The sequence below is a fragment of the Lithobates pipiens genome, unplaced genomic scaffold (assembly GCF_037356315.1).
Source record: "Lithobates pipiens isolate NorthernLeopardFrog02 unplaced genomic scaffold, aLitPip1_a1.2 Scaffold_13, whole genome shotgun sequence".
Lineage (NCBI taxonomy): Eukaryota > Metazoa > Chordata > Amphibia > Anura > Ranidae > Lithobates > Lithobates pipiens.
The window spans coordinates 362,274,197-362,290,580 of NW_027507718.1; the positions used below are offsets into that span (position 1 = coordinate 362,274,197).

The 16,384-nt window shown below is 43.6% G+C and overlaps 1 protein-coding gene across 1 annotated transcript in view; it reads left to right on the forward strand.

The window, feature by feature from the left end:
• The window catches only part of ANXA10 (annexin A10), an 89,951-nt gene that overhangs the window by 34,025 nt on the left and 39,542 nt on the right, over positions 1 to 16,384 (forward strand). Inside the window, exons 4-6 of the mRNA XM_077477169.1 lie at positions 6,943 to 7,056; positions 12,169 to 12,259; positions 15,514 to 15,593. Of these exons, the coding sequence (XP_077333295.1) occupies positions 6,943 to 7,056; positions 12,169 to 12,259; positions 15,514 to 15,593 (285 nt within the window). The remainder of the gene's footprint in view (positions 1 to 6,942; positions 7,057 to 12,168; positions 12,260 to 15,513; positions 15,594 to 16,384) is intronic.

Sequence of the window (16,384 nt, forward strand, 5' to 3'; positions counted from 1 at the left end):
TAGCCGGCGTCAGTCGCTATTTGCGGAACCATCTTGTGCTGCAGTTCCTGGACTAGAGACTGAACCGCAAATCTGCAACATCACAATCAATGACTTTCCTGTTAAAGCGTTAATGGACTCAGGAAGCCTCGTAACCTTGGTGCATGCTAGCCTGGTGACTGGGGACTTAGAGTCTAAAAAGCATATGAGTGTTGTGTGCATACATGGTGATACAAAAGTGTACCCTATAGTGCTGGCTAAAGTCGGGACTGAACAAGGCACCGTACAATATGAAGTGGGTGTGGTTAAAAACCTCATGCATAATGTAATATTGGGGCGCGATTTTCCATTATTCTGGGCTCTTTGGGAAAAAAGAAAAATCCCCAAAAGGAGTGAGGATACCTCTAAGGGGGTTGCCTTGTCCACTGTGAATGATAAAAATGTGCAGGATGAAAATGATTGTTTTCCTTTGCAGGTCCTGGCTGGGGAGGAGGAGGCTCCTCCCACTGAGCAAAATATACTAGACTTAGAGGTGTCTAGCGATAATTTTGGGACTGCACAATTACAGGACCCCACTCTCAAAAATGCGAGAGAGCAGGTTGCTGTTATGAACGGGGTACCTCAGGAACCAGATGCTGAAAAAAGATTTCCACATTTTTCGGTGACTAATGATCTTTTCTATAGAGTCAATAAGGTTAAAGATGAGATTGTGGAACAGCTTCTGGTACCTAAGCCGTACCGGCGTCAGGTGCTTGACATGGCACATAACCATGTTCTTGGGGGACACTTGGGGACTGACAAAACGCGAGAGAGGGTTCTCCAGAGGTTTTTTTGGCCGGCCATATATGATGACATTAAAAAATACTGTGAGTCGTGCCCCACATGTCAGGTTAGTGCCCCAGTGTCACATTTTCGCAGTCCTTTGGTTTCGCTCCCTATTATAGAGGTGCCTTTTGAGCGTATTGCCATGGATTTAGTGGGTCCCATTGTAAAGTCAGCTAGAGGACACCAGTATATTTTGGTAGTCCTGGATTATGCGACCCGCTATCCTGAGGCTGTACCCTTAAGAAACACTGCATCTAAAACAATTGCACGTGAGTTGTTTTATATGTTCTCTAGGACTGGGATCCCCAAAGAAATCCTAACTGACCAAGGTACGCCATTTATGTCGAAAGTAATGAAGGAATTATGCAAACTATTTAAAATCTCACACATCCGTACCTCTGTGTACCACCCCCAGACGGACGGATTGGTGGAGAGATTTAATAAAACTTTGAAACATATGTTGAAGAAAGTGGTGGCAAAAGATGGTCGTGACTGGGATCATTTATTACCCTACCTCATGTTTGCTATTAGGGAGGTGCCCCAAGCGTCCACAGGGTTCTCACCATTCGAGTTGGTCTATGGTCATCACCCTAGGGGTCTACTGGACATTGCAAAAGAGACATGGGAGAATGAGTCCACCCCATACAAGAGTGTTATTGAGCATGTAGCACAAATGCAGGACCGTATAGCCACTGTAATGCCCCTGGTAAGGGAACACCTCCAGAGGGCTCAAGAGGCCCAAAGTAGAATTTACAACCGGTCCGCAAGAATCAGGACATTCAACCCAGGCGATAGGGTCCTTATACTAGTCCCCACTGTTGAGAGTAAATTCTTGGCGAAGTGGCAAGGTCCTTATGAAATTGTTGAAAAGATCAGTGAGGTGAACTACAAGGTGCACCAACCAGGTAGAAGGAAGCCTTTCCAAGTTTATCACATAAACTTGATCAAGCCCTGGAAAGACAGGGAATCCTTGGTGGCGACAAATACTGTTAATGATTTGTCACAACCAATCCCTCCAGTCAAGGTAGGTGATACTCTATCAGTGTCACAGAAACAGGAGGCTCAGGAATTTTTACAGAAAAACAAAAACAAGTTCTCTGACCTCCCAGGGCGTACACACCTCATCCATCATCACATTGAAACTGAGCCTAGAAGCAGAGTAAACCTTAAGCCCTATAGGATACCGGAGGCACGTAGGAAAGCCGTATCTGCCGAGGTAAAACGTATGCTTGCTCTGGGGGTAATTGAGGTGTCACAGAGTGAATGGTCCAGCCCAATTGTGCTAATCCCAAAGCCCAATGGAACTTGGAGGTTCTGTAACGATTTCAGAAAGTTGAATGAGATCTCCAAGTTCGATGCGTATCCTATGCCCAGGGTAGATGAGTTGATTGAGAAGTTGGGTAACGCCAGGTACATAACCACTCTCGATCTCACAAAGGGCTACTGGCAGATTCCACTTTCTGGTGAGGCTAAAGAGAAAACTGCATTCTCCACCCCTGATGGGCTATTCCAGTATGTAGTGATGCCATTCGGGTTACATGGAGCGCCTGCAACTTTCCAGAGGTTGATGGACTTGATTCTGCGACCACATCGTGATTACTCAGCTGCCTACCTCGATGATGTGGTCATTTTTAGCCCTGATTGGGAAAGTCACCTCTGTAAGGTACAGGCCGTGTTGGATGCCATAAGTGATGCAGGGTTGACCATAAATGCCGAGAAGTGTGCTCTAGCCCTAGAAGAGGCCAAATATCTGGGCTACATTATTGGGAGAGGGTTGATTAAGCCACAGCTAAATAAAATTGAGGCAATACAGAATTGGCCTAGACCCCTGACAAGGAAACAGGTTAGAGCTTTCCTGGGTATTACGGGGTATTACCGTAGATTTGTGCCGAACTTTGCCTCAGTTGCTGCTCCACTAACTGACTTGACAAAGGGCGGAAAGACAGCAATGGTCACGTGGACCCCAGAGGCCGAGAAGGCTTTCCAAAGCCTTAAGTCTGCCTTGTGCCAACCACCTGTGTTAGTTTCCCCCGATTTCAGGCGAGAATTTCTGGTCCAGACAGATGCCTCTAACACAGGCTTAGGTGCAGTACTCTCACAAGTAGTGAATGGTGAGGAGCATCCAGTGACGTACTTGAGTAGAAAACTAACCCCGGCCGAGAAAAATTATGCCATTGTGGAGCGAGAATGTTTGGCAATAAAGTGGGCCCTAGAATCGTTAAAGTATTACTTGATAGGCAGGAAATTCAAGTTGGTGACAGACCATGCCCCCCTAACATGGATGAAGTTAAACAAGGAGAGAAATGCAAGAGTGACTAGATGGTTTCTCTCCCTACAAAACTTTAATTTCACTGTGGAACACAGGCCAGGGAAATTACAGGCAAATGCTGACGCATTGTCAAGGGTGAGTTGTCTGTGGGGACAAAAGGCTCAGCCCTCCGGTCTGAAAAAGAGGGGGGGGATATGTAGACATGTCACTGGAGAAGTGGTTGAGGGGGTGTACATCTCACCTAGGTTGCTACACAGTGTGAGATGGTAAATCCAGGATGGATCAGTTTCTCAGCAGCGATATGCTGCTGAGTTGTTATTTAATTTTGCCGGGCCTGGGTTTATATGGAATGGCAGGTAGGTTTGGTAGAGGGACCTGTCATTCCACATCCCCCGATCCAGTTCTGGGTTTGGGATCAGGTGAGCTTTGATCCTAATTAGCCTGGGAAGCTAAAGGCACTGCAGGGTCTGCAGGTGGTTGCTCTCAGCCAGGGAACGAACAATCTGTGTGTTGAAGGAAGCTGCAAGCACAGCCACTGCTGGAGCTAAAACTCACCCTGCGATATCCAGGCGAAAGACGCTGTGTTTGTAAGTGTCAGATAGGTGAGCAGAACCTGTTAGTAAGTGCCCAGCCGGGCTAGGACTTTTATTTTTGTTGTACTTAGAAAGCACGGTGTTGCTGTATATTTTGTTTGCTGGACTGTTTGTACCACGAATAAACGCCAAGATCTGCTTTATAAATTCCAAGTCTGCTGTGAACTGTGTCCAAACACACCCTACCCCGGGAAGATCCCTTACAATATATATATATATATATATAGCAATAATATCATTTCCCTAAAAAACAATTCTGCAATGTTCTTTGCATATATAATGGCTCTTCATGCCAATTGAACACCCAGTGTTCAAAAAAAAGTCCTTCACCAATTTCACTAATATAGATTTGCTGTTTGAGATTGTGGATCTTTTCAATGATCTCCAATCACTGATCCGGTGTATTATCTCAATCACAGACACATGTTGCCATGGAGTGTGTAATGAGTGAGGGGAAAGAAGAAAAAAATGCTTCTCATAGTGTAATATACTGTAGTTCACACAGGCATTCAATAAAAGCAATTATAATTTCCACTCATATATTTCAAATGCCTGCCTGGCACTAAGGATAACACACTCAGTTAAGATGATCGTTGTGTGCTCCAGTTATATCACATAACATGGGCTCCAACCATTCACCATGTGATATCGTCAATGTCCCTGTCTCACTCGACGTATGTTTCGTCTGATTGACGTTTTCATGGAGTGAATAACCAGAGCACACAACGATCATCTGAGCTGAGCGTGTTTTCCTTAGTGCTAGGTGGGCACTTGAAATATGTGAGTGGAACTTATAATTGCTTATATTAAATGCCTGTGTGAAATATATTACGCCCTGAGAAGCATTTTTCCTTCTTTCCCCTCGCTCATTACACACTCCATGGCAAGATATATAATTACACATATTAGTTTACTTTGCATATTTGCATAGAAGATACATGATTAGAAATATATTTAGTATTGTATTGAGGACTACATTCCATGCTGTAAACCAGTGGTCATCAACCCTGTCCTCAGGGCCCACTAACAGACCAGGTTAGCAAGATAACTGAAATACATCACAGGTGTTATTTGCTGCTCAGTGATTGCAGTATTCTAGTCTGCATCTCCCCAAGGTAATACATAAAACCTGGCCTGTTAGTGGGCCTTGAGGACAGGGTTGATGACCACTGCAGTAGAGTATTATGGACCTGCGCTAATCTTGCTTTTACTTTACCAGCCATACAAACCTTAGATGCATTAAAAAGCCCACTTTGAAGCTTAGCAGTTATCTTTCTGTTCATCTTCCCAGCACACTACAAAAGAATGTCTATTTGGATTCCTTCAACTTTATTTTACACACATTTTACACACTCTGATCCTGCGTACTTCCCTTTTATGAACTGACGAGCATCACTCTGAATAATACTGTGGGTTGTAGATTCCAAAGCCCCAAGGCCTCACCGCCTAATTCCTTGACTCTTGCAAATCCGCCCAATGCCAGTTCTAGAAAGTGTCTCTCACTAGATCCTTGGACACATAGCAAGTTTAATAAGCACCACTGGGTTGCACTCCCTTTGCTCACCTCCCATCGACAGTACATGTTTCCCACAGAAGGTCGATCCCAGTTTCCTCCATCCGCCTTACACCTACTTCCTCCTCTGCATGGTCTGGTGCATCCCCGGCTGGGACACCCAGTTTTTCCTCTGGGCTACATGACGATAACTGTTCTGATTATCCAGCACTGGGGTCTCTGAACCCCAAGGCCTTCAAACCCGTTCCTGCTATCCAGCACTGGGGTCTCTGGACCCCCAGGAATTCAAGCCTGGTCCTGCTGCAATCTACATCTTGGGTTCTCTCCTTCTCCTCCTCCAGGAAGCATGTGACCCCCAGCTTTATGTGAGTCCTGCCCCTGCCAACACAAATTAATGATTGGTCCAGCGCTCTCCACATAAGCTGCCTGCCTGTCATCCGCCGGGTCCGCTCAGCTCAGCAGGGGTTCAGCGGACATATTCCCTGCTGAGAAATACAGATCCTTAATACAGGCCTTAAGCTTTGACAATAAAACATAAAAGCTGGTTACTATGCACAGCTGCACCAGATTCTGTGTGCATCAGTTTTAGTAAATATCTCCCTTTGAGTCTGGTATGTATTTTAGGGGGTGATCTCTTGCAAAAAAAATAGGAAATCCATACAATATTTTGTTATTACACAAAGAAAAAAAAACATGGGGGTCCCCCTAAATATTCATAGCATTCAATTAATCCGAGTATGCAGCCTAGTTGGCCAGGAAAGGGGGGATAGCATGTACACCCCCTCCTGAATCATATCAGGCCACATTGCCTCAACATGGGGGGGAGTGTCTTGCTAGGGGGCCCCTCTGGCAAATCACTTGTCCCCATGTTAATGAAGGCAAGGGCTTCTTCTCCACAACCCTGGCCTGATGGTTGTGGGTGTCTGCAGGAGGGGGCTTAAAACTAAGAGGCCCCCAGAAACTGCTCCTCTTCCCATGTGACTAAATAAGGAGTACCGTATATGGTACCCATACTCATTTACAAAAAAAATAAAAAAATTGCAACCTAGAAATAAATACATCCAAACATTTCACAAGTCCATTGATTAAAAAATCCTCCAAAAAGTATCTTGTTAAACTATTATCAATCATGATGACTGCTGCACATCGACTCGCCAAAGGAAAAACCCAATGGATCCAGAGCACACGACCAATCCCATCACTCCCTGGAGTTGTCACCAGCTATTTAAGGGTGGGAATAATGGTGACATCACTGCCCACATATAGCCAGTGGCCATATGTGGGCAGTGATGTCACCCCTATTCCCACCTTTTTGTTTACAATGCCAGGAATTACCCTCTATGTTAGTTAATGGTGCTGGTGATCTCAGCAGTTGTTAGGGATGTGACATCTGCCAGCACCCGCCCTTTCCAAAGGAATCTTTGATAGCTGAAAACTATCATACTGTATATAAAAATAGTAGAAATACCATTTCTACACATGATTTTCAGTTCCTGCTGAGCAGGGTGCCGAACTCCCAAACAGCCAGAGTTTGGTCAGAACCTAGGCTTGGACTAAACCTTTGGCTCGTCCCTAGCCAGTGCCTTTCTATCCTGCTGGCATACATTCTGCTTTCTGCATTCTGGTGTCTCATTAGCAATGACCTTAACTGTGTTGCAAAACATGTGCCAGTATTGATGTAGAATGCATGTTTGAATATACAGTAACTAATGATGTGAAAAAGAAAAATGACGTATCTGACACTCTGTGTATATTTCTTTAAGGATCTAGCTAATGACTTGAGCGAAAATCTTGATGGGCACTTTAAGGAGGTCATGGTAGGACTGATGTACTCTCCTCCAGCCTATGACGCGCATGAACTTTGGCATGCTATGAAGGTAACTTTTATATTTTTATAAATAAACGGTTTATATTTTAACCACTTTAGCCCCAGAAGATTTGGTTGCTCAATGACCAGGCCATTTTTTGTGATACGGCACTGTGCCGCTTTAACTGAAAATTGCGCGGTCGTACGATGCTGTACCAAAATGCGACCTAGGCACATAAACTATAAATGAGGGTATCTTTTTGTCTTATTACTAATGTCTTGTTAAAAACTGTATTGTATAATTATTATTGCAAATCCCAAAAAATTGCTCTATCAAAATGTGCAACTTCCTCTGGTCTATATAGCAGGGAAGTGTAGTCTAGTCTAGTATCAGAGCCAGATACACACAGGTTATATATTCACAAGTTACTTATTCTATAATTATTATATATTGTGTTTAAGGTAATTTACTATATTTTCAACAACTAGCAGGTGGCCATTGGACACATTTATGAATTTTGAAATTATAACGTCAAACCAGTGATTTCATAGTAAATAGATAAATAATAAATGATTATGTTATAACATTTAGCATATCAATATATTATTTAGCTTGATTAAAGTACCTTTTCATGTTATGTCCTTTTAGTTAAGAGGGCACCGATGACACGTGGCACTTATACGCAGGACTGATGACACGTGGCACTAATACGTGGCACTGATGACAGATGGCACTAATACGTGGCATTGATGACAGATGGCACTAATACGTGGCACCGATGACAGATGGCACTAATACGTGGCACCGATGACGCGGGGCACTGATGACAGATGCCACTGATAAGTGCCATTGATGACACGTGACACTGACAACAGATGGCATGTGACACTGACAGGTGGCACTGATGACAAATGGCACTGGTACGTGGCACTGATGACAGATGGCACTAATATGTGGCACTGATGACAGATGGCATTATGTGGCACTGATGACACGTGGCACTGATGACAGATGGCACTTATACGTGGCACTGATGACAGATGGCACTGGGGACAAATGGCACTGACAACAGGTGGCACTGGGGACAGATAGCACTAACAGGTAGCACTGGGGACAGATAGCACTAACAGGTGGCACTGGGGGCAGGTAGCACTGGGGCGGATGGCACTGGGGCGGATGGCACTGGGGCAGGATGGCACTGGGGCAGGATGGCACTGGGGGAGGATGGCACTGGTGGAGGATGGCACTGGGGGAGGATGGCACTTTCATTTATTTATTTTTTTATTCTCCCACTTACGGCCGCTGCAGCCATTCATCTCTCCCCTCTCACACGCTGTCTGTGTGAGGAGGGAGAGCGGAGCTGAGAGATGATCTCATATGTTTACATATGAGATCATCTCACATTGGACACGCCGATCGCGCTGTAAACGGCCGCTGTGATTGGCCGTTTACAGCGATCTGTGTTTGCCTGTCTACAGGGGACACGGCAAACAAAAAACTTCCCCGATGCGCGCCCGCGGCGGCGCGCATTGCGGAAGTAAACACCAGGACGTCCAGGGACGGCCTCCCGGATGAAAGCGCCTGCTCTACGGCCGTCATTCGGCTATAGGGCGGGCGGGAAGAGGTTAAATAAAGATGAATTGCAGTAAAAAATAAAATAAAAAATAAAGATGAATTAATATCTATTAAAAAAAACATTGATTGATTCCAGAATGGTTTATATTTAAATTGTGTGCATCTTGAAACTGGAAATGTTGGCATATATGTTGTGTATATACAGCATATCTTTGTTTTACTCTTTTGACAAAGACACTCTTGGCACCTACAGTTTCCCCATACGTTTTTTCAGTATCAGCTGTGAAAATGTAGAACTTTCTTCAAAGGAGGTAGTTATAGCCAACTTCTTAGATTGCCAAAAAAGGGCTTATGTGTTTATAATGCACAAAATATTATTACGGTAGCTATTTTTTTTTTAATTAATACTGAAAACTTGATCCAGTGAGTAATATCTGTTTTCCCTGCTAGAGCAAACAGAATCGTAATGTATTTTTGGCTTCCTCTGGAACTGTGGCTCTAGGACTCTGAGGATGCAAGGGTTTTAGTCATAGGTGTGTGCAGCCTATTGCATTAGGGTGTGCACCCCAAAGCTCACACATGCATGTGTGTGTTTATGATATCAATATTTATTGATATATATATATATATATATATATATATAGATAGATTTTATATTTATATACATACATACACACTCTAATGGCAGAACCGATGCAGTGAAAGAGAAGTATGGTAGCACTCAATGAATGGCAGAACTGGTCAGAAGGAAATATTTTCTATCTCACTGCCAGCACAGAGAGCGATAATGCTAATGCGCACAGGGTGATTAGGGTGTGCCCAAGCACAACCGGCACACATCTATGCTGTTAGTTTTATTCTAGGGCTTGATATGCCTTTTTTTCAACCATTTAATATATAATTGCTCTCATGTATTCTCCTTTGTATGACAGTTTACTGTTGGGTTCTACTTTTCTTCAACAATAAAGGAAGTATGTGAAAATGACCAATGGACTTAATATTACAATGCAAAATAATCATATACAGTCATATACTTCCATACATGGGAACTTTTGAAAATCAGAATTGCTGAGAATGGGGACAGAGGGCAAGGTGTGGCTAAGGTGTGGCTAATGGTGGCAGAGGCTTAAAATGTGAGTCTGCATACAGTGTGAAGGAATCAGAAGTATGCAACATGTATAATGCAGAGGTTTTGACTAGATATAGTAAAAAGTGCAGGGGTCAAGTTTTGGTGGCGTATGGAGTGCAGCAGACCGGAGGGTAGGTAAAGTATATTGTACAGGGGTCAAGGCTGTGTAAAATAAATAGTGCAGCCAGGGGTCTGGGGTGAGTAACATATATAATGTGGGGTCAGTTGTGTTATGTAAAAAGTGTCACGGTCAGAGTGCATAAGTCAGGTGTATATAAAATATATAGTTTAAGAGCAGAAGTATGTACAGCCCAGTATGCAGCACCCCGTTTGATTCTGTTCACTATGCCCTTCTTATACTTAGCACAGCAATACCACCTATGCACATACTGTATATTCCCACTGCATATATATGTTACATACATACACACACATGTAACATATATAGTATATACCATGCTGCACATGCAACATCGAGGGCTCATTCAGTGGTGCAATTAAGCATGCAGGCAGCCTATAAAAGTGGATGTGCACGCAGTGGCTGCATATACACAATCGCATGTCAAAGTTGGACTTACGGGCAGGAGTGGGTGCACAGGTTCAAACGCAGAGGCTCAGCGTTTGGATCGGTGCAACCGCTCCTTCTTACAATCGATCGTGGCTGAGGAGCATGAGGAGCATGTGGGGGACCAGAGGAGCAAGTGGGGGAATAGAGGAGCACGGGGGGACCAGATGAGCATGGGGTGACCAGAGGAGCATGGGGGGAACAGAGAAGCATGGAGGGACCAGAGAAGCATGTGAGAGACCAGAGGACCACAGGGGTATAGAGGAGCACATGGGGGACCAGAAGAGCATGTTGGGGACCAGAGGTGCATGTGGAGGAGAAGATGAGCATGGGGGGGACAGAGGAGCATGTGGGGGAGCAGAGAAGCATAAGGGGGACCAGAAGAGCATGTGGGGGACCAGAGGAGCACAAGGGGACCAGAGGAGCATGTGGGGGACCAGAGGACCATGGGAGGGAACAGAGGAGCAGGGGGAACCAGAGGAGCATTTGGGCGACCAGAGGGGAAAAAGGTAACTCATGCAGCCATCACAGCTCATGATTGGCTTACCTAGTGTGGGGATCTAACATTGCGATTACGGGGATCGAGCGTGGAGATTGGTATCCATCCTGCTTTCATCCTGTAAAACCTGCTAGTGCCTGATCGATCGTGGCTGATTGAAGGATTCCTTTCCTATTGTATGCCTATTTGACCCCTGTAATAAGTGTCCAAAGAGGAGGGTAAGAGGCAGTGTGTCTGGGTGTTGGTGGTGGCTACCCTTTCCTAAACACTCTTCTGCTATACCCCATGGATTATGTGATTATTATCCACACTGATGATTAGAGGACTTATGGACATTTCTATTAGTGCTGCACCTATTATATATATGGATGAGTCATCCAGCCTAACCTCTAAAACTCTGACCCAATTACAGACTCACAAGCTAAGCATGAGTCAGAGTATAGTTTGCCTACTCTCACTCTAGTAGAACACACTAGGGGGTGCTACATATGCATACATTCAACATATACACACACTGCATACGGTACACATGCACACAACATGCATACACACATGCATACAACATACATACACAAACACTTCTCTGGTGTCCTCTTTATTTCCCCATGTCCCCACTCCTGTGTGCCGAAAATAAATAGGGGTAGCAGCTCACCCCCGCCTTGTCCACTTTGCCACCACTCAACCTCATCCCCTTCCTCTTCCTCTTCAGGCAGCTGGTAAATACAAGTTAAAGCATTCGTAACTCAGAAAAATTACATAATGCAGACTGTGCCTTGCTTACATCTCCAGAATAGAAATTCCAAAGATGTAGCCATTCCATTAATGACCCAGCAACCGGAGCTAAATTCTGGTATTGCCAGATCAATACTGCTAAGTTCCCAGCTGTGTAATCTAATATACTAGTTAACAATCAATTCCTACCCCCGGTTTAGCAGGAACCGCTAAATTTAGATCCATGTGTGGCCTTCTCTGTTTAATGACCGGCTTCTGTGGAATGGTCCTGCTGGAAAATTAACAATCGATCAGCGTATGCGGATAATGGGTTGCAGTGTTGATCAGTATAATCTGAGGGTGGGGGAGTCCCGTTTTCTGAATACAAAGACACAGTTAAGAGGATTTCCCCATCCACCTTCAAAGTTAGGATGATGAAATCGGTTCGGTTTTTTTGTTCAGCCCAAAGCAGTCGTTTTTTTCTGCAATAGCAACCAATCAGAATCCCCTTTGTATGGCTCTGAATTAAGCAGTGTAAAACCGATTGGTTGCTGTGGGTCAGTGCTCTTAAAAATGTACATTTAAAGACAAGCATTTTATAATGTAAGGTAGACTAAGATGTTTTAAACAAAACGCTGCACTCTGTCTTGTAAAAAAATTACATTGGTATCTTTTTTTATGATATTATGCCCGTGTTTACAGGGAGCTGGCACAGATGAAAACTGCCTCATTGATATTTTAGCAACAAGAACAACACCAGATATATTTCAGTTGAAGGAAGCTTATTTAATGCGTGAGTATTCTTTTAATGTGATTTATGCAACATAATTATTATTCATAGGATTAGCCTCCATGCACACTAGACACTCAAAAACCATGGAAAAAAATCTGGACAAAAAATACAAATATTTAGCTTTTTTTGCCAGCATTTTTACACTGTTTAGGAGTGTTTTCAACAGAGTTTAGGAGTGTTAGTGTTTTTGATAAGGATCAGACAGCCATTGGCATCCTTAACAACCAGTGAATAGATGGATGTTATGGAGCGACCAGGGAAGCCGGCTGCTGCATCCTTAACAACGGATGACTCATCAGCTGTCAGCAGGGTTCAATGTACAATGTACCCCATACTCATTCACATGGGGGGGGAAGATCTGGGGGCCCCCTTGTTAAAGGGGGCTTCCAGATTCCCATAAGTAACCTTCCCACATCCCCACAACCACTGGGCCAGGGTTGTGGGGAAGAGCAGGCCAGCAACCCGGGGTTGCCCGCTGACAGCTGAATGTAAAAACAACTTATGCCGACAGTATGGGGGTCACCATACTGTCAGTATGGTTGTCACCCTCAATCCATACCAGGCTCTTTTGGGTCTGGTACTGATTTTAAGGGGGAACCCCATGGCAAAATGTTTTAAAAAATTGTGTGGGGTCTCAGCCAAAATCCATAGCAGACCCTTATCCGAGCATGCAGGCTAGCAGGCCAGGAAAGGGGTGGGGGGGCAGACGAGCGAGTGCCCCTCCTTCTAAACCATACCAGGCCACATACCCTCAACATGGGGGGGTGTTTTTGGGGCAGGGGCATTTCTGCACACGTCAAAGCACCTTGTCTCCATGTTGATGAAGACATGGGCCTCTTCCCATAATCCTGGGTCTTTGGCTGTGTGGGTCTGTGCCCAGAGTGCTTATCAAAATATCGAAGTTCCTTTAATAATAAGCAACAAAGAAATGGATGTGCAAGATCCTCGGTAGAATGATTAAAGAAGTAATTTAATCCATAAAAATTTGCTTATTTGTTTTTATGGATTAAATTACTTCAGCATTCTAATGAGGATCTCGCACTGCCATGTCTTTGTTGTTTAAGCTTCTTGGATATTCCCGGACCTTCATCTAGCAAGCTGCATGACCCTTGTATGTTGGAATTAACATTTGTCCTCACCATGCTGATACCATAGATTGCTGTCTGTTGGGCTGGACCTTGTAGTGCGCTTTACTGGTTGTGTTTTTATATCCTTTAATAATAAGGGGGGCCCAAATACTGACCCCCCATGTGAATAAATAAGGGGTACATAGTACCCATAATCCAACCTATAGGCATAGAAGGGGATGTTATTCACGTGCAAGACCTTGCTTTTTACTGTGGGCCAAGCCCTGTCCTTAAGAAAGCAACCCACCACTGAAAACAGCAAGACAAGGTAACACCATACTACACTTCTGACTGAAACCTTCCAGCACACAGGCCACCACTATACATGTTCCGCATTGGCTGCTCTTTCCTCTATACACCAACTCATTTATACTTTGATACCCTTTTTGCATACACTGTGAAGGCACATATGAGCTCATCTTCATTAACTGACCAGACCTTGCAGAATAATTAAACTTATTTACTGAAGTAAAATTCAGAAATGGTACATGAAAAAACCCAAAAAGCAGTGTGGCACTAATATCTCCTTGTGACTATTTTAAATATTTTTACACCACCTTAAATATTATTTTTTTCCCCAAAAAATGACCATGTGCATCAAAGTTTCTCATGTGTTTTCTTCAGTGCTTTTCAATAGTTCATACACACTCTCAAGCTCTCCACTTCTCCACCTTTTGTGAAACCCCACCACCACCAGTTTATGACCCACATATATACTGTAAGGTCATAGACAGAGTGTATCCCTTTAAATAGGATCCTCTATGTTCCAGCTACTTATTTCCTTCACCACTGCAAGGGGCGTCAGATCCCTTTAAATGTAATCCTGTATCATCCAGCAGTCCGCTTATGCCTTGCTGTTCCTCCAAGATAATTATAAGAAAAAGAGAAAAGCTATTGTGCTTTACCTTCTAAAAACACTTTTATTATAACCCACTTTACAAACAATCCACTCACATTTAAAAGTGCATAAGTGCTCTACTAAATTACAGCCACAAAGCAACACTGCCGGTATTCTGACTGCCTAATAAGATACCGCACTTTCGGTTTCCGTACTGCGTGCTCCAAAGGCTCCACCACAATGCGTTTTGTCACCAGGACATGTGACTTCCTTAGGGGGAATGAGAAAGTCATGTGTTTTGAGCTGTCCCCAGAAAAGTAATAGAAGGGGAATCTTTTAATCGGGACACTGGTTCTGGTGACCTTGGGGGCCCCAAGAGATTCCTTAATTTACAGGGATTTCCTCTCACTTTCTGCTTTGGCTATGGGACAGAAAATTAAGGCAAATCTCCCCAATGGGATACAGATGGCAAAAAAAAATAAAAAAATAACATGGGTTATAATCAGGGCAGGACTTACCATTGGGCTTGACTGGGCTCAAGCCCATGGGCCCCACCCAATAGGGGGCCCCACCGAGATACATAGCCGAGTGTACTCGGCTCGGCTCGGCTCCGCTCACAGTCATGCCCAGTCCTGCCCTATGATGGACATAACACAGGGAATGGGCATCACTGTGAGCCGAGCTGAGTACTCTCGGCTCCACTCGGGACTGCGAGAGGACCCAAGAGCCGCCAAGAGGACCCGAGAGCCGCCAAGAGGACCCGAGAGCCGCTGAGATACACAGAACTCTGTATCTCAGTGGCTCCATTTTTAAACTTCAAGACTGCAATGACAAAGCTGCAAATGACACTGGACAAGGCTGCATTGATGGGGGTTTAAATGTAAGTTTTTTTCCTTAAACTTCCCTCCTAAACTTAGGGTGCGTGTTATACGCCGGCACATGTTATACACTGATAAATACGGTAATGTTTAGAAGGTAGGGCCCGAAAGTGACTCAAGCCCAGGGGCCCCCACCACCCTAAGTCCTGCCCTGGTTATAATACTCCCTTACTCTATTCAAAATTTAAATAAAAAGGCTTTGCCTATAGTTCTATATGTAATGTATTTTGTGTGATACGATATTAAAATGATTTTCATCAGATATTTATTTAGAAAGTTATTAACTGTTTTTTTAAGTTAGAGGGATGAAAATGTAATTGTTTTCAATGTTTCATGAAAGTGTTTGCATGCATTTAATGAAACCCATGTGTGATGTTTAGAGAATGGGCAAAAAAATTGTTTCTCTTGCAGAATATGGATGCAGTCTGGACCAAGACCTTTACGCGGAAACTTCAGGACATTTTAGAGATTGTTTAATAAATCTGGCCCAGGTATTGTACTCTGGATGGTTTGAATAATAAATACGTTCAAAGCTGCATTACTCTCATAATACTCTGATTCTCTTATTATATTGCCTCTCTCTTCCTCTCTATTGAGAATCATAACATTTTTGAATTGTATGAACTTGGAGTGCTTATGAAATACATGATATTTTGAGAATACAGGCCATCCCATGAGAAAAAAAAAACAGACTATATAACTGACATTATATTCCTAATCAACCTGTGTGCACTGTGTGACTCAAATAAAAAAATAAAAAAAGCAAGTTTTACTTCTTTCACTTGTTCACTGACAGAAGCTGTGATTCAGAACCATGAGCTCATTAAGTTCCACAGGAGAGTCAAGCAAAGCGAAGAAAGTGAAAGTGAACAAACTGAAAAGGTTTTTGGCAGTACTGCCTATTAGAACCAGTACATCTTCCCAGATAACAAGTAATTGAGCTGCAAGTTTGAAAATGACTTGCTAAGCTATTACTAGACTTGCCAGGCTTCACATGTTCGTTGCACAAATGCAGCAAGTCTGCATTGCATGACTAAGTTCTGGTTCATTTATGTTGTGCAATGGTCATCCTACCACAGGGGTCACTGTGACTGGCAGAGCTCTTGCTGTAGACTCACCACTGCAACGTTGCTCTTGTTAGAGACAAAAAATAATAAAAGAGTATGAGACTTTAGATGAGGCAGGCTCAAATACAAAGTAAAAGTAAATATTTTTTTATTGCACATGAATGTCAAATTGCGTAACGTTGTATATGACAAATAGTTACTCAAAGCATATGCAG